At 34.8% G+C, this 26,714-nt stretch overlaps 1 protein-coding gene across 6 annotated transcripts in view; it reads left to right on the top strand.

The window, feature by feature from the left end:
- The window catches only part of LOC121729140 (teneurin-a), a 414,953-nt gene that overhangs the window by 359,430 nt on the left and 28,809 nt on the right, over positions 1–26,714 (top strand). For 4 of the 6 annotated variants that reach the window (XM_042117537.1, XM_042117539.1, XM_042117538.1 and 1 more), the window contains 2 exons: positions 7,729–7,785; positions 21,938–22,188. In XM_042117537.1, coding sequence (XP_041973471.1) covers positions 7,729–7,785; positions 21,938–22,188 — 308 coding nt within the window. The remainder of the gene's footprint in view (positions 1–7,728; positions 7,786–21,937; positions 22,189–26,714) is intronic. The other 2 variants (XM_042117536.1, XM_042117541.1) reach the window with 1 other exon arrangement.

The following is a 26,714-nucleotide window of genomic DNA, read 5'->3' as shown; positions in this document are numbered from 1 at the left end:
AATATTTATACTTTGATTTAAATTGATGTAATTGTTCTTGTGGTCGCTGATAACCTTATTGTTCTAAGCGACCTTAAATAAATGGAAAAAAAAAGAATAATACTAATCAATTAATAAATTTGATTAAAGCTTAGGATGGCTATTAAATAATCGTGTATCAGCGTTAATATTATATTAGCGTGCTTCCTTACACATTAAATTAGGGTGGTGTAACTATCCAACTAATAGTATAATACGTGCGATAACAATCCGTCATTTTGTTATAACGAACAAATTCACTGAGAACTTGAAAGAAGAGATTGCAACAAAGACAAATCTGCGCAGACAAGTCTTTGTAATATTGTCAAAATGCGATTTTTATCTTTGCGCATATTCGGATGGCGGCCATTATTGACATCTGCGGAGTCTGCGGTCGCTCGCTCAGCTCGGGGCTCCGGCTTAACATATTATTCGAGGGTGAACTGCAACTTACGATGCTCGCCTGTGCACCGTTAATTTTAGCATAATTTTCCGATTTAATTAGTGATCCCGGGAATCTAGAACGTTTTATCAGCGGAATACCGACTTAAGTTTTCAAAGAAAGCTGACACCGCTGAGACTCGTTCTGAACGCGGTTTTTATAGCCATGAATGATTCAATAGGATGACTTCATTGTATATTGCTTAATATTATACTTATGTTATCCTTTGTTAAATATGCAAATGGACTTTTAAATATAATCCATAATCTTATCTAGCTCGAGTAGCAAAAAATTGTTTACGTCTATTCAAAGTTAAGACTAAAGTGATGGATCATTCCAGCATAATAGCTGTATTAAAACATCGGACTTGACCCTCGGGTCAATATGCTACGATCTCAACGTTCTCCCGAGCTGACACTCGAGTGCCAAGTTCCGTGCTCTCGAGTGCCTGCATTAGCCGAGATCTGTTGTTTGTGATCTGTGAAGCATCACGTGAGAGTAAACAATGATCAGAACATTATGAAATTTAATAATATTATATAATTTGAGACTTTGTATAGTAAGTAATGTAAAAGATTAAGCCGCATTTGCGCTAGTTCAAACTTTATTCGACTTTACACATCCAATATGCATGAATTTTGTAAAACCAATATCCCGACCTCGCAGCATCTCAGACGGTCTTTGACCCGAGACGAACTTTCTGCCAAGACGAACCTATTTGACTAATGGCAAGTATGAAAAGATACTCGTAAAGTTAATATCGTGTACCTACAAAGGTATACAAAGAAATTCTAGTAATTTCGAATGCAACGTTAATATTACTGCGCTTCAAATATTTAGATCAATTTAGCAATTCTTGGGTTATTTTACAAGTGGTGATATTTTTTCAAAAACATAAAATAGAAATACTTGAGTACCCGTGTCCTTACGAGTACGAATAGGCGCGCTAAGAAGGATATTATGAATGCTTTAATCGATGTTTTATCACTGTGTCGATATTTTCGTATGATATTGTTCTCCCTGATGATGTATGGTCTATGCATGTATGGTTTAGATGACGTAACAACATCTAGAGTCTCAATCGTCTCATTATTTATTAATACGTGAATAATGTCCAATTAAAAGTTTTAATAGGATTCTCTAACTATTGCATTAACTTAATTATGAATAAGTTGATAAAGTGTTTACGCTGCGTGATCACAAACATGTTATGAATTAAATTTGTTACTATGAATTATTATTGTTAAATTAATTTATGAACTTTTGACATCTTTTACAAATAACTTTATTTTTATAAATATAAAAATAATAATAATATTTTTATATGAATTTAATTTAATATCATTATAATCCTCAAGTCTGACTTATTTTTAGGGAATGTATGAGTTTTTTTTTGTTTTATTTTATTTTTATCTATGTTGCAATATGTTAAGCTTCTTGGTCGCAACGAATTTATTTTTATTATTATTTGTGTTTTGTAGTTAATGATATTAAGTACGGTACCTACCTATGTATTAAAAACATGTGTGTCTGTGACAGTCGCAATTCTAATAATTACTTATTGTTAAATTACTTATTTAAATATTTTAGTGTAATTATTGGAGTATGTACTTGACATTTGCTATTATTATTATTATTGATATATATTTTTTTAATGTTGTGTATAGTATTTATTGGGGTGCATGGTAAAATGTTACTTCTTTTGTTTATTATTGTTAACTGTATTTCTTACTTTGCTGTCTGTTACTATACCGAATAAATAAATTAATTAATTAATTAGTTAAGCGATTAAAACTTTGAACTCATACTATTCCCCCACTTCTTGTATTAGTAACTTCAACATGTTAGGCCTACAAAATTTCAAATTCTATCTTCAAATCCGTGCTATAAATTAATGTTTATGAATAATTAAGATGAAATATAAAATGTTTCTAAAAATTGTTTTATTGATCGGAGGCGCAGCCAAGAAGTCCATTATTTTATACTTCATTATATTCGCCTACACACATGCGTCAGACTCGGAGCTATTCACCTTACCATATTATATGGAACCCATTATACTTAAGTCAAAACACATTTAACTCACGACCATATCTAACATAAAAAGATGTCGACTTTTTAACTTATGGGAACCGTTCTAATAGGAAAAAGCGAGCGCGGTAAGTAAAACTTGATTCATTATTGACTCGTATAATGACAGTAATTTGACACGGCGGATGGACGGTCGATAAGGGCTAGTGCTGGGCCGTATTCCGGCGTGTAAAGAATGTAATTTCCTCGACAACGTGTTAACAAGGCCCGAGTAAGTCGAGGCATGTGACGGTTAAGTGCACGCAACAATAGCGGACAGATAACATCGAGGGGTGCCCGCTGCCCAGACGCGCCTAAAATTATCACTCACTTATGTACTCCTCCCGACACATTCGTATAGTAAACTTCGACATAAAATATGTAAATATCGATATAAATGTGTATTCGTCGATATTTTTAGAGCACAACTATCAGATAGGCTTGGAGTGGTATTTTTGGCTGTCATAATCTACTTATAATGGGTGTGCGTGCGTAATTATCCATAACATCCTCGACTAATTGAAGACACTTTTATCGGTGACAAATGTTGGGACTGCGGCGCAGCGCGGCGTTCTATCAAATCAAGAGACTAATTATATGATTCGAGTGCTTCACACAGTAGCGATTCATCAAGCTTGCTTAGTATAATTTGAACTGCTCGATCTAGTAATTATTATGCAGTGTATTTACTAGGAGATATCAAATAAATTTGCAGACATTTTCTCGACCAACCTACTGCAGTTGTGGAATAACTCACGAGCTTTTATTTTTCCTTAAAATTACCTTATTTGAGCGTCTTCCAAACCATTCACGTTAGGGTCGACCGTGACGGAGAAACGAATCAATTTTCGTGTACAAAGTATCACAAAATAAACATGCACGAGTAAATATTTACTAACGTTCAAGGAACATCAAAATCGTAAGAGATTCTAGTCAAATATTTGTTCGTTCGAACGGAAGTTCGTCCAAGCAAGAAATTATTTCCATACACTCCGGACAACGCAAACACAGTTCACACATCAAAGTTCAATACAAACTTTCCAGTTGCTTAATGGCGTCTAGTTTGAACCTCAGTTTAACCGAACATCGTGCTTTGTTTAGGTGTACATTGTTCTTGATATAACTCCAAAATCTACGTTAATAGATATACGGGTTGTTTCTTGTATGCTATCTCCAAAACTCTTGTATATTATTATGATAATTACATAAACTGATACAACTTTGGAAGAGAGTGAGCCCTCTACATTTTTGAAATGGTTTTGAGTATTATTTTATACTCAATCATAATAAAATGCTTGGTAGACGCTAAAGATATATACGAACTACGAATAATACACGAAGTATAAAAACAGCGTAGTATTTACAATAATTGGGCTAGAATAACGAGTCATTACTGGCGTTTGTCAATCTAGCTGACAGCGCGTTATTCTTGTCAGTTGTCTGAATGTACTAGTTGAAAAATAAAAGAAATTCACAATAATTAGTCTGGACTCATTTGCGCTCTCCTCAAAACCTATATTATCTTATATATAAAAATGTATTTCGAAATGTGTTAGTCGCGCTAAAACTCGAAAACGGCTGAACGGATTGGGCTGATTTTACTCTTAAAATATTCGTAGAAGTCCAGGGAAGGTTTTAAAGTGACACGAAGTTCACCGGGACAGCTAGTCTTCCTATTCTATCTTTTGTATATAAAAATGGATTTTCAAATGTGTTAGTCGCGCTAAAACTCAAAAACGGCTGAACGGATTGGGGTGGTTTTAGTCTTAAAATATTCGTAGAAGTCCAGGGAAGGTTTTAAAGTTACACAAAGTTCACCGGGACAGCTAGTTATTTAATACATAATAATATGTGTCACAGTGTTTGTGCGCGAACATCTCCAAAACGGCTCAACTTGATATTAATGAAATTTTGTATGTACATTCGTTTGGCTTGAGAATAGGTTTTTATATCTACTTTTTATATTGATACTTTAAATAATTTATATGGCAAAAGAACGTTTGCCGTGTCAGCTAGTTTTATCTATATAAATAAAAATGGATTTTAAATTATTTCAGTCTCGCTAAAACTCGAGAACGGCTGAACCGATTTGGCTAATCTTGAAATATTTCTTTCAAGATTAGCCAAATCGGTTCCAGAATTCCATGGTTTGTACTATGAGAAAAAGTAAAATACTTAAACGACTATTTTATTTTCTGAAGTGGTAACAAAATATACCGTAGTCAATGATGAAGATGAATCTGTAGCTGAATTAACAAAAGCTGCTGTAGATTCATAGGTAAGCTGTAGTGTAGTAGCTGTAATGAAATGTCGTGTATGCTCATGGGGCCAAGTAGAGTCAAAACATTATTATTTATTTGTTTCAATGACACAGTATCTAAGCGTACTCTAATTTTAGTAATACATAAACTATAATTCATATCACAGACGTAATAAATAATATGGTACAAAAAACTGAACCCTTTCTACTCTCATATCGTGCACTAATTTCAGCTCCCATTTATAGTCGAACGTAAAAACCAGACAAAGTGATGGATTGTTCGAAATCTTACTTCGTGTCTTATTAATACGTTGAATAATTAGAGGAAACGCCTCATCAGTAGCGAGCGGAGTATGAAAGGGGCACTATCTCCGACCTCACAGCCAATACGACGCAGGAAATTCAATTACCTTCCTTCAAATGCCATTTAATATCGAAATCATTTCATTAAAGTGATTCTTCGAGCCCCAATTGCTAATAATTCGACCGGCTAAACCTACCAATTACTCGGCCACACGCGTCATCATGTAAATTCATCATCACCAACTCTACCAACTGCCAAATCTGTCATCTTGTTTGAACTAAAATAAGCAAAGAAAATAAGACCGATTCTAGCTCGCTATGTAACTGCTATATTAATATTTTTTTTTGTTCGTTGCATAAGTGCTCGAATTGGTTTCAATAACATTCGTCTTAAACGTTTTTTAATTACTTTATTATTGACCTTACATGGTTTGTTTTGAGTAAATGGGTAACAAAAGGTGTTTCTATTTATATCTTTACATTATTATTTGCAAATATGTATAGACAAAACTGCTGCAACCGGTACGGTTACTTGCCAATGTCATTTTATTATCATTTAACAGTAAAGTATTATCCATACATAGTTGTACTTCATTTCGTAATAAAAAGCTGCATTCTGAAAGGTCGTCAATCTTATGATTATTGATACAATTAAAACCTATAATAATTATGCAAGTCCAGTAAAAAAGTTAAAATGAAAACATACAACGGGTGATTTTTACCTCTCTACCATTAAGATAAAGGAAACGAGAGGGATTAGTTAGTATGACTAATTATGGGATGTCACATTTTCAATGTGACCTTGATAATAAGTGATGGTATACAACATTACAAGTTGTTTAGGACAAAGGGTAATCCTGGATTACGAGAACACCGCTGTCACGGATTTAGACATAAATCTGTCAGCATCGACAGCCGTTCCCGCCGTTATCACATAAAACGCTACAAACATAATCCCATATCTCGTCCAGTTTTTATGTCCTTTGTTTATTTTGAGGCTTCGTGGCTCACACAATGATGCGGCCATAATAATTGTTTCCGTTTCGAGAAGTGCCTATTGTGTATATTGATTGACTGTCATCTTAGAACTAAGGATACGAACCATCAAATGCGAGATACAGTAAATATATATTTTACATAATTCGTCACAATAATCATTTTATTAATAAGTAAAACGTAGTTAATCCATACCACACCTTAGTTTTCATCAGAGGGCGTATTCAGAACAACAACAATATTGACCTAATAATGCAGAAAATTCAAGATGGCCGCCGTTTAATTACGAACCATACGAACGTTAATCTGTACTGTACTCAAACTCATAAAGCTAATATGCTTTATGATCCTCCGGGATTTGAGTTCAGTGAACGCGCTCTTGAGTAATCACGTAATTCTAATTTTGGTTCTCTATTTCGTCATGACTTAGAAATGACAGTGACGTCTGACATCACCACGGAAAATATTATTTTCACGTGGCATTTATCGATGAAATGTTTACGATAGGTCGATAAGCGATTGGGTCACGTCACTAAATTCGTGCGAGCTTATCTGCTGTATATTTAGAAACCTTTATAAAATAAACAAACCGCCTTACTAAATAAATACAAACGTCGCTTTGACAGTAGCTGCTATAAATAAATGTAATGTATAGGCGGCCGGCATGACCAGTAATATGTAAAGTCGTATCCCCGCTTTCGTTTGTTTCATTCCTTATTTGAATGCGGACTATTAGGAAGCTAACATATTTCATTCCGAATTCTGATTTCTTGCCATTATATCGATGTCCTAAAGATTGGAGTTTGTAACATACATGCAACATAATATTATGTACCTAGTAAGGTGTTCAAATACTCAAATAAATAAATTATAAGCAGGAATAGAAGATGGTATTTGAGTCTGCGGAAACTACATCCTCCTTTCACCCACCCATAAATGTGTTACTTTACTTCACTGCGACTTACTTTAACAGTCAACAACATACATAACCAAAATATCGAGGAATGTCTGAACACCCAAAAACAAATATTAGGTCTGCATTACATAATACCCAGTTTACCGTAAACAATTGTTATGCGTCGCACTAAAGAGGCGAATTTAGATGGGAGCGCACATATTTGGTCGGGAGAGCTCGGAGAGAGGAGAGTTAGCTAAACAGTAAACAGCGGACCACACAGGCATTTGTCGAGCCAACTGGCCGAGATAAACGCGTCTCCCCGCTACACTTATCTAAACACTTAACGTTACCACAAACAAAGCTCGCCCCAACTTTTTACCACGAAGCGCCTTTTTATCCTGCATACTTCGCGTGTCGACAGCTTTTGTTTGTCCGGACATTCGTGCACTCGCCGCAATATGCTGCTAAAGGAAGATACAATGGAATGTCTTTGTTTTAATTTACGAGTTAAGTCTTAACTGGAACCGCATTTAACACATTTTGTAGCCCAATATTTCACTGATAAAGTCTGTTAGTCGTGGTTCGTATTATTAACACGGGAAATGTCCCTAATTTAAACAGAAAAAAGTTAATAAAGTTGTATTTTACGACAACTAACACGAGAGAGAGTGGAAACGGTGTTCTAAGACGTTAACAAAAACCAGACGACGCCATTCTAATAAAATTTTGGTCTTGTCCAAGGTACACGTCACCGGGCGAGTCTAAATGGATCGCCCTTCAAACCCTAAATTCAGAGTCGTAAGTATCAATACACGACGTCCGGAGTATGATGTTACTGGGACATTATCATAACTCGCCCAGCCAAGGGCAGAATCGGACATTTCTGAGTGATGCCCTCAGCACACCAGGTTCATCAGACACACAAAAAGTATAATATCTAACTATCCTATATATTAAGCTCCGTAGCTCTACTTGGAAAACAAACATTTGTTGTTTGATTTAAAAACATTTTTTTACTATTTTCGCATTCAATTAGAGACCGAAAATTCTAACGTGAACTGTGTAATTTAATTTTAAGGCAAACTAACAGTATAGACGTAGCAATTTTGTTTAGCGCAGTTTACATTCCATTTGATGTTATTAACATAAAGCACCTATCACGCATACCTTAAGCTCGACGCAAATTTTAACTTTGTGTATTGTGAAGAAGGTTGCATTTTGCTCTGAACTTTAAAAACATGTTTCTTCTAACGTCTGTCTCATCTTAAAAGGTACTTACCGATCCGATTAAAAAGGGTGCTAGGAACACTCGTATCACGACACTTTAAAAGATACATTAAAATATTTCAACTTACCTTTGATCAAATGGAGTTTACTTTTTTCTCTTTAATACGACTATCAGACTGAAGCTCGTAAAAGTTGACCCAACGCAAAGTGTTGGCATAAAATGTTTTTTACGATTAAAAGGTTACCTTGTAGATTTAAGCTTAGACAATAAACAAAATAACATAATGGTATAATATTATGTAGATTGGTTATTTATTTATTTATATCTTCAAAACTCGCTGTACCGTAAAATAGTTGTTACCATTCAGGAGGGTGATTCTTAACAAGTTTTTTCAGTGTCTTTGGTCGTCGTCAGCAGTATTAATATTCAGTGCGCATGTAACAGGGGCTTATCGGATCGATCGGCTCCAATGACCCAGTGCTATCACCAGCGCCGGTCAGCCGTGACTGCTGACAAGTTCCAACTAGTTTTTCTCCCACTTGTTTGTCTTATTGCAACTAATCCGATGAATTACATTTCACGGATGTTGAATATTGTTTTTCAATTTACCGGAGCCGTCCTGACATTTCCGAGAGGTTAAAGCTCTCACCGATACCGACCGACGGATAGTTTATTATACTGTCCTATATTTATCACATTGTGTACTATCCGTGCAGTACAGAAGGCAGTACACGATATAATGATACAGGAGTGTTCATATTACACGTTAGTTACTTGTCTTAAATAACTAGCCAAAGCCGAGCTTTGTGAGTGCTCGCGTCATTTTTCTGCGTGTTAATAATCATTAGGGTAGTTTTTTTAATATAAGTATTTTAATAGTAATCAAACCTTGACTGATCGATGATAACACATCTATATATAAGTAAAAAACACAAATCAATAGGCGTGATAGTTTTTCCGTAAAGTGTATGTACCACAATAAATGTTCAGGTTGTGAGGTAGCCCGTAGGATGATAATATGGAAAACTCCTTAAGTTTAAACTTATACAAATATTTTCAAAAAATAAACCTACCCACTTGTTTATTGTTTCCCTTTATATCCATATAAATAACGTCGTAGATTCTATTCGTTCCTAATATATCCTGCTAGCCGCAAACATACCGACCCATTTTTGACAATCGTCAGAAATTATGAACCCCATTAAGCCAAATGGTGCGCCACCGTGACATTTTAATTTAAAACTGTGGCATAAAATAAATGACGTCCAATGTTATTGCGAAATCGAAGCCGACCGTGTTTAATTGATAAAATATTACGCATGGAATCGTCCTTTATGAATTTCACGGCCCATGGACCGGGCACTGCCGAAAAATGGAAATGAGAATTGACAATAGATCGTGTTTTTGAGAACGGGTCCCCGATCGGCGGGCGCCCGGGAGTAATGTACTGAAACCATACTATCACGCCCCATTTTCCACAGAACAAGGGTCCTTTGAGCACTTATTGATTTTTATACCTATCTCTCCCCTAGTGAAGCTGTACGAGACCCGCAAGCCGTGAACTAGCGACGTTTATATACCGCTCGACATACATAAAAAATCAAAAGGCTTAAATCGGTACGAACGTTTCCTTTCAAAGTTGAGCTTTCGAATTTTCAACGGAAAAACACTCGAATTGAAATGTCAAATCGGGGGCATGTTTTTAAACGTTACATAATACGAAAAGCGAAATGTCAGGAATGGTTTGTCAGCGGCGCTCGCTTCTACTTTTCACCTAGCATTTTCACTCGCTTTCGCCGTCGAGCCGCGAAACCTTTTACGTTTAAGTTCTATTAATATTTCCCCCTCGCCGACTACTCCTATATTTATCACGTTTTTATTATAATGATACTTTCCCTTTGAATGTCAAGGTAATTATGAATGGGTGATAAAATTTTACTACTTGCTCTCGGTTTTGAAGGACTATAGAAATTTATAAAATGTTATACGAATTAACATGTATCATCTTGTAGAAATATACCTACCGATCATTATAATGTTATGAGTGAGATAGCACGTATGTAATGTACAAAATATTCTTAGGGTGGGTTGCACCAGAGGCGTGGTTATAGTTATGGTCAAAGTTGTGGTTATAGTTAAAGCTCACTTTAACCTTAACTTTGACCACACAATTTGACAGATGACAGCTGGTCCGTCAAAAGCGCCATCACCGCGCCCCGTTCATTTAAAATGAACGGGGCGCTGCTGGTAAAGGAGAACTGTCAAAAATGGCGTTTTTTGTATGATGACAGCGTTAGTTCCTTTTTTCGCCACGTTCATTTAAAGCCTTGTCGAGCTCAAGGTTATCGTTAAATATGGCGTCCGTTATTGACTTGTTATTGATTTGGTTAAACCAAAGATTTGACATTTTGCATTGTAGTTAAAGTTATAGTTAAAGCAACCCACCCTTAGTTATCTACTTGCTTTTTTTTACTTTTGTATAAAAATAATCGGAATAAAATGAAAAATATAGGGTGAGAAGGTGACGTGATAAAACTTTCAATCAACCGTTGGCGGAATATCGTCAATATACCGGCGACAATATGGAGGAGCCCGCGGCGGGCGGCGGGCGGCGGCGGGCGCGGCACGGGCCTTCCGCTTCTTTGTGCCTCTCCAATAATATTGGACTGGATGAAATACTGCCCCGGGCTACCGTTTTTCCGCCACGCTGCTCAATGCCACAATATAAATTGCAGTAGACCATATTCCTACTAGACCGTTAGAATCGGGAAAATATGGTAGTACTCATATTACATAGACGATGTTAGTACATAAGTATATAGAATGTGTTAGTAATACTAGAAATAACTAGACCATATAATTATTTTTATGAATTAATATTATGTCTTATGCCTTGTATTAAACAATTTGCAAGACACAAAGTGGGAAATATCGACTATTATAATATAGAGCATATTTTATATATTTCAAAAAGCTCTAAAATATTCAACCATTCGATACGTTTCAAGATAAACGATTTAGCGTTATTGAGAATAAGTGAATCTACTAAATATAGTGCAATTTTAAATAAAAGCTTCTCAAATCGTCTCGGCCCCGCCATACTTGTACAATCTATTGCCCCACTAAATTTGCATTTCGCTAACATTAGCATAATAATATCTTCCGACGACAACTTAGTTATAAAGGCCATATCTTTTGCGTATGGAAAAGATATGAAAATTGATTTTCACCATCATCTCTTTAAAGTATAAAATGTAAATAGATAAATTATTTTGACATTCGGTAATTCACAATTGTATTTAATTCATATGAAAAAAGCGATCGCTTTTTCTAAGTTTCTTTCTTTCGCTAAGATGTGCATGGACCTAAATTCATTGTGGTCGGCATGTTGTAACTTACTTACTGAAAAAAATCAACCCTTAATCAAAATATTTCCAAAGAGTCTTAGTAATCAAGCAATTTATATACGAATTTATGAAATGTAGAGCTCGGAGCTTGCATTTTATTTTTGCAATAAATTATTTTTATAGCCACTTTAATATTTTTTTGTGTTGTTTTTTGTATTGGCGGCGGTCAGCGCGGTGTGCGTGTACGATGCACGCCTCCATTGTGGCCGTGCGTCGGCGATAATGCCCGTACATTCAGTATAGAGTCCATTCATTCTCGCGATAAAACCGCCCGAGGCGCTCGGCCGTCCTGCGCCTCGCTCTCGGAAAATTTAATACTGAATACGAAATAAATCTACTCTTTTGTGCGGGCAAATTGATGGTATTTTTACATTCGCAACATTAAATATTCGGTGTTTACTTTCACCCAAAGATCTCGCAATTAAGTCGGAAAGCTCCAAACATTCGGCAGCCGCATGCATATTTTCATGTAATTAATTCCCCGCAATATGAAAATTTAGCGAAATAGTCAAACGGGTCTGCAATTATTTATTAGAGCTTCCGTCGTGTGTTTCTAGGAAAACGGTATTTGCTAAATATACGCGAGCGGCGAGCGGGCACTCCGCACTCGCTGGGCGCTCGCAATCTCCCATTCATGAATCAACTTCAGCGTTACCTAACCGCGCCCGAGGCGACCAAAACAAACAAGCGACGAGGGTTATTAATAAGAGTTGCGGGTTCAACGATACCGGCCGCTGCTTTAAATCTTAAACACGCCACGTAGGGCGGCGGGGAAATATTAGGAAACTTGGCTAAGCGACGCTTTGATATTGCAGCTTTGAACACCGATATTTCGAGTTATTATTTTCTTTTAAATTCTTGGAATGAATTATTTTGTTACTTGCGTTTGAATAACTGGGAGCTTATTTAGAAGATTCCCAACAAAGCGAAATCTCATCTATTTTGGATGTTTTTGCATTAATTAAATTTTGAACGTTTTGAGCATTTCTTTTTTCAAATGTTACAAAAATGTAATTATGAAGCTTTGTTATAATTAAACGTACTCCAACGAGTACTCTAATAACGTTCTCGTTAGAACTGTGTAAATAAGTCTAAAGTCTGGATATGAATGATTGATCATTTTCCTGGAACATCCTGCCCTGTCAGGTTATAAAATAATATTTACAAAGATCTTGGCTTCAAATTGTATTCAGAGCCTTTACAGCTGATTGTACTCGAGCGTACTGAAATAGGTTACCAAAACTTTACATATTGAATTATTGATAAGGAATAATTTTACATACAAAATTATCGATGACAAATGACGAACGTGTAACCTGTATAAGTATCCAATGATCCATTTTCCATTCCATTTTTTTTTATTACTATCAAGCTAATTTTTATGAGTAGCTTCATTTTGATAAGACGAACTACATTTTTATCTGAAAGTGGTAGCTAACAGAGAATAGAGATACAAAGGATTTCATACTTTGACTTGATGGCTCTAAAATATGGATTGTCCTATTCGTAGGACAATGTTACTCTTGTATTAAATAACTATTAACCTATCAATATACAAAAAATTAGCTCGTTAGGGTTTCGTTCTAGGGTTCTGTAATCAACAAAACTTGGTTGACTACTGAACCCTAAAACGGAACCCTAACAAGCTGATATTTTGTTATTGATAGGTCAATAGTCATTTAATTTAAGAGTAACATTGTCCTACAAATAGAACAATCCATATTTTAGGACCATCAAGTCAAAGTATGAAATCCTTTCTATCTCTGCTAGCTTTTAAGATTTTTGGCAAATAAAAATGTTGTTCGTCTTATCATAATAAAGCTACTCACAAAAAATTTGCTTGATAGTAATTTAAAAAATTGTTCTAGGGCTCCCGTACTATAATAAATGTGAAAGTGTTCGCTGAAATTCGCTGAAGTGATTTTGATAAAATTGGCATCCTTCAGTTCCCGAAAATAATGTTGCTGTAGATAATGCTTATTTCATATCTATAGCTCAATCTGTGCTCCCGCGCTATAAACGAAGAAGTTGTAAGCTATCTAGAAAAAAGAAATAAGAAAAGGCGGCAATTTACAATTAAAAATTATAATGGCGTTTTCAGTTTTGTATTTTCGGCCGCGACGACGGTACCTACTGGGACAGAGTGACGAGGGCGGAAATTGGCGAAACAGGGCACAGTCATTACACATTTCGCTTTAAATTGAGGGGATTTCTTAAATTTACGCCGCGCCGGGAGGGTGGCGGTGAACTGTGGCGACTTGCAGAACATCGATCGAGCCCACTTACTATTTATGAATTCGCTTTGTAATGTGTATAACTTTATCGCCTTTGTTTTTTCCTCGGTTAATGGCTGTTTATACGATAACACTGGCACAGAAAAATAATGTTTCACAATTAATATTCAACTAAAACATAACGTGAGACAAAAAAAACTTTTTGTAGAGCAATGAATTTCATGAAATTGCAGTCTTATTATAATATTATAGGGTCCGATTATGACATCATACATGTGATTTTTGGGCTACGGGTAATAATTTTCTCAAAATAAATAAGATTTTCAAGGGTCAAAGGGTATAAAAAGTATTCTCTTAGCCTCCTAACCGTATGTAACGAGTTAATGTAAGAGAAATTTATTTAATTCCAAAAAGGGACTCACTTAAATTTTCACCAACGCACTTTATTTTAGGTTTTTTGTATACTATGCTTTCTGTTTCATTACTACTACATAATATTTATAAATAAAGTTTAAAGAGAAAGATTATGAAAAGTAATATTAATGATTTAAGCAAGAATTAACTTTAAAAAACCTTTTTTAAGGCAACTGAGTCAAATTTAAAGTTCATTGTAAGTTAATTTATTTAAACTAGAGATCGCCCAATGGTCGAAATTCGACCTTACTTTCAACGACATTAGGACTACTACCTATATTTTGAAAAAAAATATTGACTTTATCATATTTTTTTCAACTTTTGTCTCTGGGACTCAGCTGATCTCAGACTGGCCGTGTACAAGCATTGTCTAATAGTATCTAAGATTCAATAAAAAAACCATAGACTTATTTATATACTGTCGACTATAGTCCATTTTCAATTTGTCACCTTGTTGTCAACAAACTTAACACTAGAAAGACCGGAGCGGTCAAATGACCGCATTTTCGTTTTTAATTTGCGATATTTTTGTTACCGTTGCGTGAAATTCGTTTTTCTCTCGTGACATTTAATAATTTTCGATTGTTTAAATTGTGATAACGTGTTTTTAATGATTGCTCAATAATTATAAGTTTTAAATAACAACCTACCTAGAAAGACCGCAGCGGTCAATTGACCGCTGGAATAAAATTTCTAAAAAAGTGGGTTTTTCTTGCAAGTTTTATTTTTCTTTCAATTTATTTATTATTGTTATGTTTTGTTTGTGTATTGTATTTGAAATTTGATTTAAAATTTATAAAAAAACTCGACTAAAATAGACTTGTCAATGACTCATAGGACAAAAGTGGGATAAACACTTTTATTTACATAAATGGTCTAAAATTTCACATTTTTATATGTAAAAAAATTGGTAATGTGTATTACCAATTTAATTTACAAATATAGTATGTGCACAAATAAAACCTTTTGCCTTGCCTGTTTTGATATTGTAACGTATTTCAAGTTTTTTGCCTAATGAAACCCTGTTTTTTGAAAATTATCAACGTTACTACAAAAATCTGTGTCAATTTTCATAGTATTGTTGCCTGAGTTGACCTAACACAGCCAGGGTTTATTAGTAGTTCAAATTTCAGTAAAATATTTATGCTGAGTTAATTTCATTTTTTGTTTTACCTACACAAATGAAGCAAATAACAAACTAAAGATTGCGAATTGTAGTTCTATGAAAATATGATAAAAATTGTTATATTTATGCTAATTTTAAGTATATTTCATTTCTAAAGCATATTTTTTGTACTTTTTTAGCTTTAGTGATAAAAGATTTTTATATTGTGACCAAAAATACGACACGAAAAAATAATAGTTTTGTCCTCCAATAGGGTATTTTTATCGAGATGTTCATGGATTCTAGACGTGAATTACTGTACATAAGAGTAACTTTACCATTCTATTGCTAAAATGACAAAATATAAAATCTGAAAAAACGGTGTTTTATGCTCAAATACAGAAACAAAGCCAATAAATCTTGTGGAGTCGTTATAATGTCATTATATCAGTAGCAGGTCTATAAAATGCTTTTTAAATAATTTTCTTGAATATTTGTTCTATAATTTAATTTATTTACATTTATAAATAATTACATGATCAATAAAATGCAAAATCAAAATAGTAAGACAGACAAAAAAATGTAAAAAACATACGATGGGTCATTTGACCGCTCTTGGTCTTTCTAGGTAGTTCAGAATTCCGGTCTTTCTAGTGTTAAACCATAAATAAAAGAGTATAATTCGTATGTATAGGCTTGTCACTCAATAATCTGTAATTTTTCCTAGTGTGTGTAATGTTTTATTTGTTAAAAAAAATGTATGATAAAAGCATAATTCCAAATAATATTAGCTTGATGCACTCTTTCACCATATAAACTATAACTGTGCAAAATTTCATTCACCTACGTTTCCCCATTTTTCATCAAAAGGGATACAAAGTTTTTGGCTCACATATTAATATATTATAGATTAATTAAGTTTTCTTTGTGCTTTTTTATTAAGAGCTTAACAACGGGAAATTTCATATTTGCTTACTACGAAAACAGGTTTTACCAATATGTAATATTACAAAGCTTATTTCATAGATGTTTAGTAGAAATTCCAAAGTAACTATTCAGAATTCAGTAGACCATTTCGCTTTACTGAAGTTACACGAGCTTACAAGCTATGTGTAGCGCATATTATGTGGTGGAGCTATGCCGTGTACATAGTTTATGTACAATGTTACATCAGCCTCTAAATCCCAAAGCACGTAGCGCAAACGTAATTAGGTCTGTCCACTCCGTTTATTTTAGCTCTGTTTCAATTTACCGTATGTAATAATTAGCTGAACTGCCGCCTAATTCGCTGGAAAATCTGAAAATAAATCTCGTCGGAACTGTTGGAAAAGTTATAGCTAATCCTGGAAACATTTCCACATTAAATTGGATATCTACTCACAAATATTTCCGGCATTAGATCGCGTAATGAGCTTTTTTCGTCCAGCAACATGGCCTGAAATGGTTGCATTAGTTAAAAACGTAAATAACTTTTCATAAAAAAATCTGATATAGAAATTCTGCACGCTTTATCTAATTAGTGCTCAATTTTTTAATAAAAACAAAATTATTCGACTCATTTACGCAATTATAAAATGGTATATATGTATAGTGTATTTATAATAATAATATTATCTGCATTTTGTAAGTTGCTCGCCGAGAATACGGGAGTGCAATCAAATATTCATGTTTAATTTCCACAAATCTTTTATACAATCATAACAATTATTGCATATGCGCCACACAATAGCACTATTGATCCAAACAAAACATTGAATGCCCCATCCCTGCTGTTAACGTCTGTTTGTAATTAGTCTTAAGATTTGCCGCACGCCCACGGTGCCATTGTAAAACATGATTAAGTTGAAATACGATAATATTTACGAGCCCTTTAGACGCTCTTTATTGTCAGGATTAAAGACAATGTAGAGATTACGGCTTTTATACAGTAAATTATTACTTCGGCTGAAGTACTCCCTAGTCGTGTCGACTAGCGTAATAGTAGAGTACTTAACAAAGCCGACAGAATTGGTACATAAACAGTAACTAATAAGAATTATGCAGTGTTACCCCTTTGTTCCATAAAAAGCCCTCCAAAGTTTTTACAATCGGCGGGCACGCCAAGCAAAACAAATCATTAAGTTTCTTCTGGACAGGCGCTTTCTAGGAAACTTAAATTTACGATCCTTCCCTGTAAAAAGTTAACGTCGGAGGATGCGATTTAGAGGAAAGGATTTTTATAATGGTAATTGGTAAAGTAAATATAGATTATGATTTCCGGGGGTAAATTATTATTATAACTCTAAACTTAAGATTAAAATTGAATAGGCGCATAGAGTATGCTTTTCTTAGAAATGTATATTCATTAATTCCGTGAAAATGAATGTACGTTAATTTCGGGAAATCATAATTTAATTAAATTAGTCATAGACACAAAGGCTTGTCACTGCAGATTATGTTATAGAGGAAAATGTATTATGAGCTATTAATATAATATTTCAGAAACGGACAAAGCTTAATCACAGGGCTTCTATATTACAATATGAACAATGTCCCCTAAATTCGAATAATGTTTCGTATTTTAATACATACATATTTCGATGATCATGTCAGTTTTCTCCAAATTCGGTGAAATCATTCCTAACCGTATGTCAGCCGCGGACCTATATTTAAGGGATCGATGCAATAAAAGCACTTCGACGGCTATTCTCGCACGACCGTGTAAGATAAATGGTATGGAGCTTCGTGCCGCACCCGAGGAGCGTTCTCACGGCCCGTGCCTGCATTTTACTTTTTTGTTTCTCGTTTCCCAGTTAGAAGACAACATTGGACGGACTCGAGTATTTCAACCGACACTGAACCGTCTCCGCTTTTATTAGAGTCCCTGTTTGCTCGTGCTCAGTTTAACTCGCAACGTATGTTTTCGAATTCGTGTGATTCTTACTCGCTTAACATACGAGTCAATTTCCTTTGGAGTTCCGTGCGATCGAGGCGGAAGGTCGGGCCGTCTTCGAAACTAGAAGTGACCGCTGCACGCGCGATCGTGGCGATAAAAACTCTAGGACAGTTGCTAGCCGCGGCCGTCTAACGAGTCGCCTGCGACTGGCCGCTCTTCCGATACTTTTTATGCATCATTCCGTTTGCCTTATGAAAAAGTTACCGTTGCAAGACTTGCAACTCGCAACAGCGAGGCCGTGTGAAAGTATTTAAATATTCCTATTTGACCGGCATGAGTTCTAAAGCTCTCCGTATTAATTAGCAGGCCAGGGGTTCATTTCCGACTCTCCTTCTAGAACTTCACTAGAAAATCACAACGCCGCTGAATACAAAATTAGAGTGTAAACTTAAGAGAAAAAAGAGTGTAGACTACAAAAAAAAGATAGCATGTTATTAATTGCTTCTTCCACCCAGATCTGACGAAGCTCAACACCTCTCATTATTTACTGCTTCATTAGGAGCTCTCGACAAGCGGCCGTCAAAATCTTAACGAACGCCGCGCTTAAAATATCGCGCCATTGTCCTACAATAGTCTCCGTCATCAACTTAGTTAATTGTCCTAATCTTACCTCCCTAGTCCCTCGTTTTAAATTTCTTTTAAAGTAGAGTCCTAAATAAATTGTTTGCAAAGCTTCACAAATTAAACTCGAGACTAATTAGCAATATCAGTAATTGCTTCCTTTTATATTTTGGTACCTATCGGCTCCTTGTTTATGTATTTTGAACACAAAGTATCTAAACAATGACTTTCAACATATTTTTCTTATATTTAACTATAGCAACAATCCTAAGAAGAGAAACATTGTTCGTACCGAAAATTTACTACTTTGAAACATCTTTTAATTAAATTCCAAAAAACAACCACGAAACGATAACCTGTACAATCTCTCAAACAAAAACATTAGCGGCGTCGCCTCATTTCGGTAATGCGCAGAGTTGATGCGTTCTGCCCGATAATAGAGCCTTTGTAAGATTGCCAACTATAAAAAACGTAATAACTATTCATGTTACTAAATCAATTTCGTGTACAGTTACCATAAGCGACATAATAAGTAGCTGTGTGAACTACTTTTAGGGTGGGTTGCACCATGATGCGTGGTTATAGTTAGTTATGGTTATAGTTAAGGCTAACTTAACTTTAACCTTAACTTTGACCACAGAATTTGACAGATGTCTGTTGCTAGTCCGACAAGCTTTAAATGAACGTGGGCGGTGGCGCTGCTGTATAGGAGACCTGTCAAAAATGCCGTTTTTGTATGATGACAGCGTTAGTTCCTTTTTCGCCACGTTCATTTAAACTTTAAAGCCTTGTCGAGCTCTATGGTTATCGTTAAATATGGCGTCCATTATTAACTATAACCAATGATTTGACATTTTGCAGTGTAGTTAAAGTTACAGTAATAGTTATAGTAGGTTGGTCTATTTCTACCATTGATATACAACAAACCCAACCTCTAGAAAGCTACTTTGGCACAGACTTCTATAAATATATCTATTGTACAAGAAAAAAATAAGAAAGTAATGTCCACTAGAATTCTATGACGTACTAAGCTAAGCCGCCAATTTAATTTTCTATTTTAGTACCTATCCATTACTTCTTTAAAAAGTTTTCTCATTTTATTGACACTTAACTGTTACAATTTCAAGCACTTTTCATTCAATTCCAATTAAACAAGCTTGTTTAGGTAGTCCGAAACCCAAAATTCTAATCCCTTTTGTTATTATTATACACAATCTAATGAACTCATTCTTTGTTCGAAAGCTTTCTCGTTCTCCAAAACCCTTTAGGAGTCACGCTCGGTTTTTGCTAAGGCTGTCCAATTATTTTCGCGTTTTATTCTTTTTATTTTGTGCATTTCTTGTTCATATAATTTACTTAAGTCTGAGGAATCAGAAACCATACAAATAAGTATGACATTAATGTTCAAACTAGGTTCATTATTATGAAAACATTCTTATTCAAAAATAAAAATAAACATTTCAAAAGTAGTTTTACCTGTACAAAGCTTTATTAGTACTACAAATACAGCCTTTTATGATATTTACTCTACAGCATAAACTACATAAATTAGTATGGGTAGTAAATCACTATCAAAGGCTTTATTGACCATTAAACGAATTAAAGAAATAAAAATTATAGTTTAGATATGCTTAGTACCCGTTTATTTTGTTAACTGTGTTGATAAGATCTTCAAAGCCACACGACTTCGTTGAAGCCCATTCTTTTGATTGTAATTGTAATTAACTGTTCCAGATAGTTTCAATGAAGTACGATCTGATAATTTATTATTTAACAACAATTAATGGCGATAAATTGTTTTATTCGAATTAAATGCTGTTTTTATAATAACGAGAATATAGTATAAATCTTGAACGCACTTTACGTTTTTACAATATTGCATCAATATTTTATAAAGACGAGTACATAAATGACAACTTTTATATTTTAAACAATAAAATAACGTGAAATGCCGTTTTTTGTAAAGGCGATGAAACGGTACGGTCATTATACAGGCGTCAGTTGGCGGACGGCCGCGCCATATGTTATAACACTCTTAAAACTCTCGACAGATGAGCCAGCCTAATTGATTAATCGCCTTCAGGGTTTTAAATTTTGATTCCATTTTTTCGGATGTCTTTATAATACACCGTGATTGCGCCAACATATGGTTCTTCTCGCAACTGTTGTTTGGGTCAACATTGTTGCTCCGATTTTGTACCTGAGACTTTTTCACCGCAACAGATTTGTGACGGATAACAGTCTAAGCTCAACGTTTTTATGTCTCGTGTAATAATAAGATCTTTTTGTCGATGTTGCGGCAATTGTGTCGAGCTGGGCAGGATGTAAGTCGTGGTATCTAATAATAATAATTTACTAAGTATAATATTTATATTGCAAGTGTAGCAAGAAGCTTTGTCAAGTAATTTAACTGAAGCAAAAAATGTCTTAGCATCCGAATCGTGAACCTCTTATTAAACTTATCTAACACCTGAATATATTTATTCAAATCGTTTATGGCTCGCCGCCGTGGACCTTTTATGCGTCGCACAATACTCACTAATTGTACTATAAATGTGTTTAGAAAGCATCTCAGGCCTGACACGCGTTGACCGGATATGTAATGTTGAAGAATCTCTCCGTAGACTCCGCTAGTGATAGCAAGAATATTGATTTTACTTCCCCCGAAGTGGAGACAGCAATACGTTGTAAAATTATCGTTAGGGAGAATGTCGCGATCATTAAGAATAGTAATGCTTATTGCTCCGTACGTGGATCGCGGATGCAATTTCCGTCTGAGACAAATATAAATGCGAAACACGAATTCCTACCACGAAGACATTACACCCACACGAAACATGCTCGTTTGCTTCGGAAAAGTAACCCATTCCTTAAGTGTTTATTCTAGACGTTACTTCACTTGGCACTTTGTCTTATCAGCAAAATTATTCATGACTCGAGAGAACCCACTGAGAAATGTATGGTTTCACAGATCAACAGAAACATTTTGAAGATAATTTGTAGGTGCTGTTCAGTGTATTTTAGCAGCCAATAACTGAGTATTAACTGCTCTATTTTCTTTCACAGGATGGGCGGGACGGGGATGCCGAGCGACATGGGCCGGGGCACGATGGGCGGTCATTGCCAACTTGCCAACCAGCCGCTGGTGATGCCGGTGTTCCCCCTGCGAGCCAGCCAGCCGAGCCCGGTGCCGGTGTACTCGCCCTCGCGGTTCCACATAGACAAGCGATGCCAGCATCGGTGCACGTGGAAATGTCTCGCCATAGCCATGATATGCCTGTGCGTCATCCTAGCGGCCATGCTCGCCTACTTTATAGGTAAGTTTCACGTAATACTTCTGTTTCAACTATCTCTTGCGTTTGTGATGATTACAAAAGAATACCTCCAAATTCCATATTACACAACCGGATAACTATATAATCTAAGATTCCATTATGCTACATATGGACTTATTAGGTATTCATTAAATTCATTTTGTCGTTTGGCTCTTGTAACGTGATTTATAATATCAACAAAATTATACAATAAATAAGTCGTAAGTGTTTTTTAAAACCATTACGGGCCTGGAAAGCATATAATTTGAACATTAATGAAGACGTTCCAGTTATAATTCGTTCGATGAACGAGTTCTACCCGTCTGTTAGTTTCAAGTGGCTCGACATGCCAGCAGTCGATGGCACTGGACAGAGCGCCTTCTTAGCTATACAACTTAAATAACAGTATTATTTTATTATATAACATGCACATGTTGCTTAATACTAAATCGAAATAATACGGACATAACCAAATTAATAATCTGAACGATAATAATGGAAACATCAATTCATTAAACAAAATAACAGACGTCTCTACCTCCTAATCATTAACAAAATATGAGATGACAAAATTATGAGATGTAACTAAGACGTTGAAATAGACGATTCTTGTTACGAGGAATTTAAATTTTGTGTAAAGAATAAGTTATTCATACAATGTAATAGAACTGTCGTGTAGTTAATGTATATAAGGTTGTAGAACAGAGCCCAAAGTTAGTATACAATACATCATCGTTAGCCTCCCAGCGGGACACTCGACTCGTGGCTGCGATAGACGCCGTTTTTATTAAATTCACTCCAATTGTTCCAACTTGTTGTTTTAGATATTTAAAAATACATCGATCGAATATACAGGGCGTAACCAGGGCTTCAAATATCGTTATTTTTTCGTAACGTTACTGCCTCAAGAGCATAGATAACGGTATGACCTATTGCAAATTAAATCGAAGTATCTATTATCACTTGTAACAAAACAACGTGACGATGCTTTAGAATATGTATATTGTATAATATGTCCCTTTAAATACAGTTTACTGTGAAAATAGCAAGGGTTACTTTTAACTTCTATGTTACTATGAGAAATGCTCCAACGCCGTAAATTACCTCATACAGACATTAAATAACTGAACAGAAGTGACTCTTTTGGACAGTGTGCATGATAATATAAAGAGACTGCGTAGCTAAATAAATCTTTCATCGTAAAAATATTCCCTTTGAAAAGCACATCACAAAAAATAGAGAACAACATAAGATTACTGATGTAGCAATTTCCTCTACCTATGAAAAAGTTACAAAGATAATAATCCAATAGAAAATATGAAAATCCCAAAGAATCCATTTGAGCAGAAAACGGTCTAGATTGAAGAAAAATATGATAAAATTTATTATCTAAATTGAAAAAACTAATACAAAATTGCTATCGCGATTCAATATCCTGCCACTAGTTCTGTCCGGACTAAGTCGGCCCGGGGCAAAAGATTCAATAAGGGACAGGTTTAATCTTTTGTGATTGGAAATTTATCCAAAAGAATCCTCGAAGCTTACACGGCCTTCGGGGAAGTTCCGTTGTTCGCGGACAAAGCGAAGTCGTTAGTGCTTTAGCAGATTCCTATCTAAATTACACGTTAGATTAGAGCTTTATTTAAACCTCGCCCCTGTGCCCTATTATAGATAACTATGTTTTACATTTAAGTTACTTTATCACAATCCCCTGAGCCGTTAGCACGAATAGGATAAATCTGGCTACGACTGAACTTTTAACGAAATACTTTGGTAATTAACGATTTAAAGAAGCTTAAGCATGAAAACACTTCTATTGAGATATTTACAAGTTTTTATGCAGTTAACATTTCATAAAACAATAAAACGCATTAAAAATGAATACACAATTCCAGTGTAACCTGTCAGGTATGTAAATGAGTTTATTAAACATCGACTCCGTGATGAAAACCGACATTAGCCATTAGTCTTTTTACATTCTTTGTTTAGATCTCGCAGTCGGCTTTTACAGCGAATGAGATAAAAAATAAACAAACATCACAAAAATATAAATGATGCGCCTAACCCGAGGCGGCGCGGTGCGTGCCTCGGGCCCTCGCTGCTGTGTTAGCGTGGTTATAAATTATCCCGTATTTTTACGTCCCGTATCATTTTACTACGTATACATCAAGCAATCGCAATCTCTACCCATCTCCGGTCCGACCGATCATAATTTACGAAAATATTCTCCGAAAAATAAGTTGCTACTTTTATATTTCCTTCGTGCGTACAAAATCATTATTTTCGTAGTATAAATTATTTATGCGCATGCATATCCTGCACGTTACGTCTAAGAAAACAAAAAAGGGTCATAAATGTTTGTTTCATTTCGATTTATCGTTGATGTTCTATTTCATGCCAACTAAGCCACTGTTAAAACGCCCCAATTCCACACAACATTATAATATTTGACATTTTAGCTTCGTAAGCAAGAATAAACATTCGATCAGTTTGTCTCTACATACTATTTATGGAATGAAAGAATAAACTACAAATAAGTAGCCCTAAAGACTAAACTGCAATAAAAACCATTCATTGAAGTACAAACCAGTCTGAATCAACTACATATTGCCTTAGTATAAACAAACACAATATTACCGTTCGTGGGGCCATAAAAAGATCATTCGAAGTGGCGCAGGCATACGGCAAAGCGAAGACGCAACTCCGACCGCAGACGAATTGATGGAGGCAAAAATAGCATCAAAGTTTATACCGACAGGGCGATAACTACACCTGACCTACATACGGCGCGCACCTTCATAACATTTCAACTTTTGTATAGGTGAAGTTGAACATGTTTTCATATGCGAGCATTTGTGTTTTCGTAATGTGAATTCATGAAAGCTATCTAGTCGTTACCAGCACGCAAATAACGTATTTTGCGAGATGTTTTAATCGTAAATGGAACGTTTTGTTCGGTGAATAAAACTGTTTTTGCAAACTAAGCAAATTTCTATGCATTTAATTTTAAAATTAAAGCGACTTATGTAATTTAATTGGCTCTTATTCTTGATATTATTGAGTTTGCAACCGCTTTACTTGACCTAAGTTAGAAAGGAGAATTGCCAAGTAAGTTGAATGGAGTGTATAATATAGGGAAAGGAGATTAATTTTGAATTTAATGACTTCAGTAACCTTGATTAATATGCAACCAATCATAAGAAATAGATGAAAATTTTTAATGATTTCCCGGTAAATATTTTGGATAATACCTCCAAAATATAGCCTGAGAGGACTCTACTTATTACTGCCATACTACCATGAAATTATTTGTAGAAATGTCATCATTTAATGGTTAAAATAACATTTCGCAAAGTGTTTATTAAAACTTGCAAACGGGGTTATCATAGTTCTATATTCACGTTAATACCACCACTTTAATTAAACTTTGCCCACGGTTACATTTGTATGAACGAACATTAAATATGCTTCAAACACGCCACTGGATCTAACTTTACCAGTTTTGATGATGGTTGTTTCTAGTTTCCAAATTATCATTTATGTTCGGAGGATAAGCTCAAAGGATAATGATAACCTAAAACTAGAACAAGATCTCCATTTCTCCCTAAACAAAGAAACTACAGTATATATATTCAAATAAATTAAGCTTGAAATTCTTATTACTCCAATAAAAATTTGTTACTCTTAGACTAATCTCATAACCAATAAAAAAATCCGTACTTTGTATTGTCTGATTTGTTACAAAAGTAGCTAGATTGATAAGAACATTATATAAAACATCGTATAACCACAATGTAAATACATACTATATAGGTAATCACTAATATTCAAAATTAGATATTTTTATGAATTTACATTGGATATTTTATGTATGTAATAGAATACTTTTAAAATTTAAATCATGAAAAAATAACGTAACAGAATATTTAAATCACTCACAAGTCGCAGTTTACATAGAAAATATATATTAAATATGCGTGTACCTGAAGTCTGATAAGAGACGCAATCGTCGGTGCTAATGAAAGCAACGTGAAATGCGACTCGATCTTATCTTCGATCTCCGTTTAGAAGCACATAATATTATAGACAGATAACGTTTGTATCGCTTAGTCGGTAACATGTCTCGGACGGATCGTGTAAGTATTTTTAATTAAATCACTTATACGCCTCCAAATTGCCACATTTAGAGATCTCCGTGATAAGCCGATAGTCTCTCCGACCAGAGAAGATACGCCGACGCCTACTAGAAACAGTAAATTGGAAATCATTTAATACTAAATAGAAGATACGGATTTATAAATCTTGTTCACTTCGTATAAATTAATACTTGTTAGTCAGTAGTAACCATTTTTTTTTTGATGCTCCATGGTTTTAACACTTTTGGTGACAATTATTCAGTTATTATTGTTATGTAAGCTTCATTTTTGCATTCTTTTTACATATAATAAGAATAATAAACATCTTGGACATAGCGCAGGCTTTGTCGTAGTTATAATATTCTATTACAATACTAATTTTAGGAACAATTT

Source organism: Aricia agestis, chromosome 7, assembly GCF_905147365.1.
Source record: "Aricia agestis chromosome 7, ilAriAges1.1, whole genome shotgun sequence".
Lineage (NCBI taxonomy): Eukaryota > Metazoa > Arthropoda > Insecta > Lepidoptera > Lycaenidae > Aricia > Aricia agestis.
This window is presented reverse-complemented; position numbering and strand designations above follow the sequence as displayed.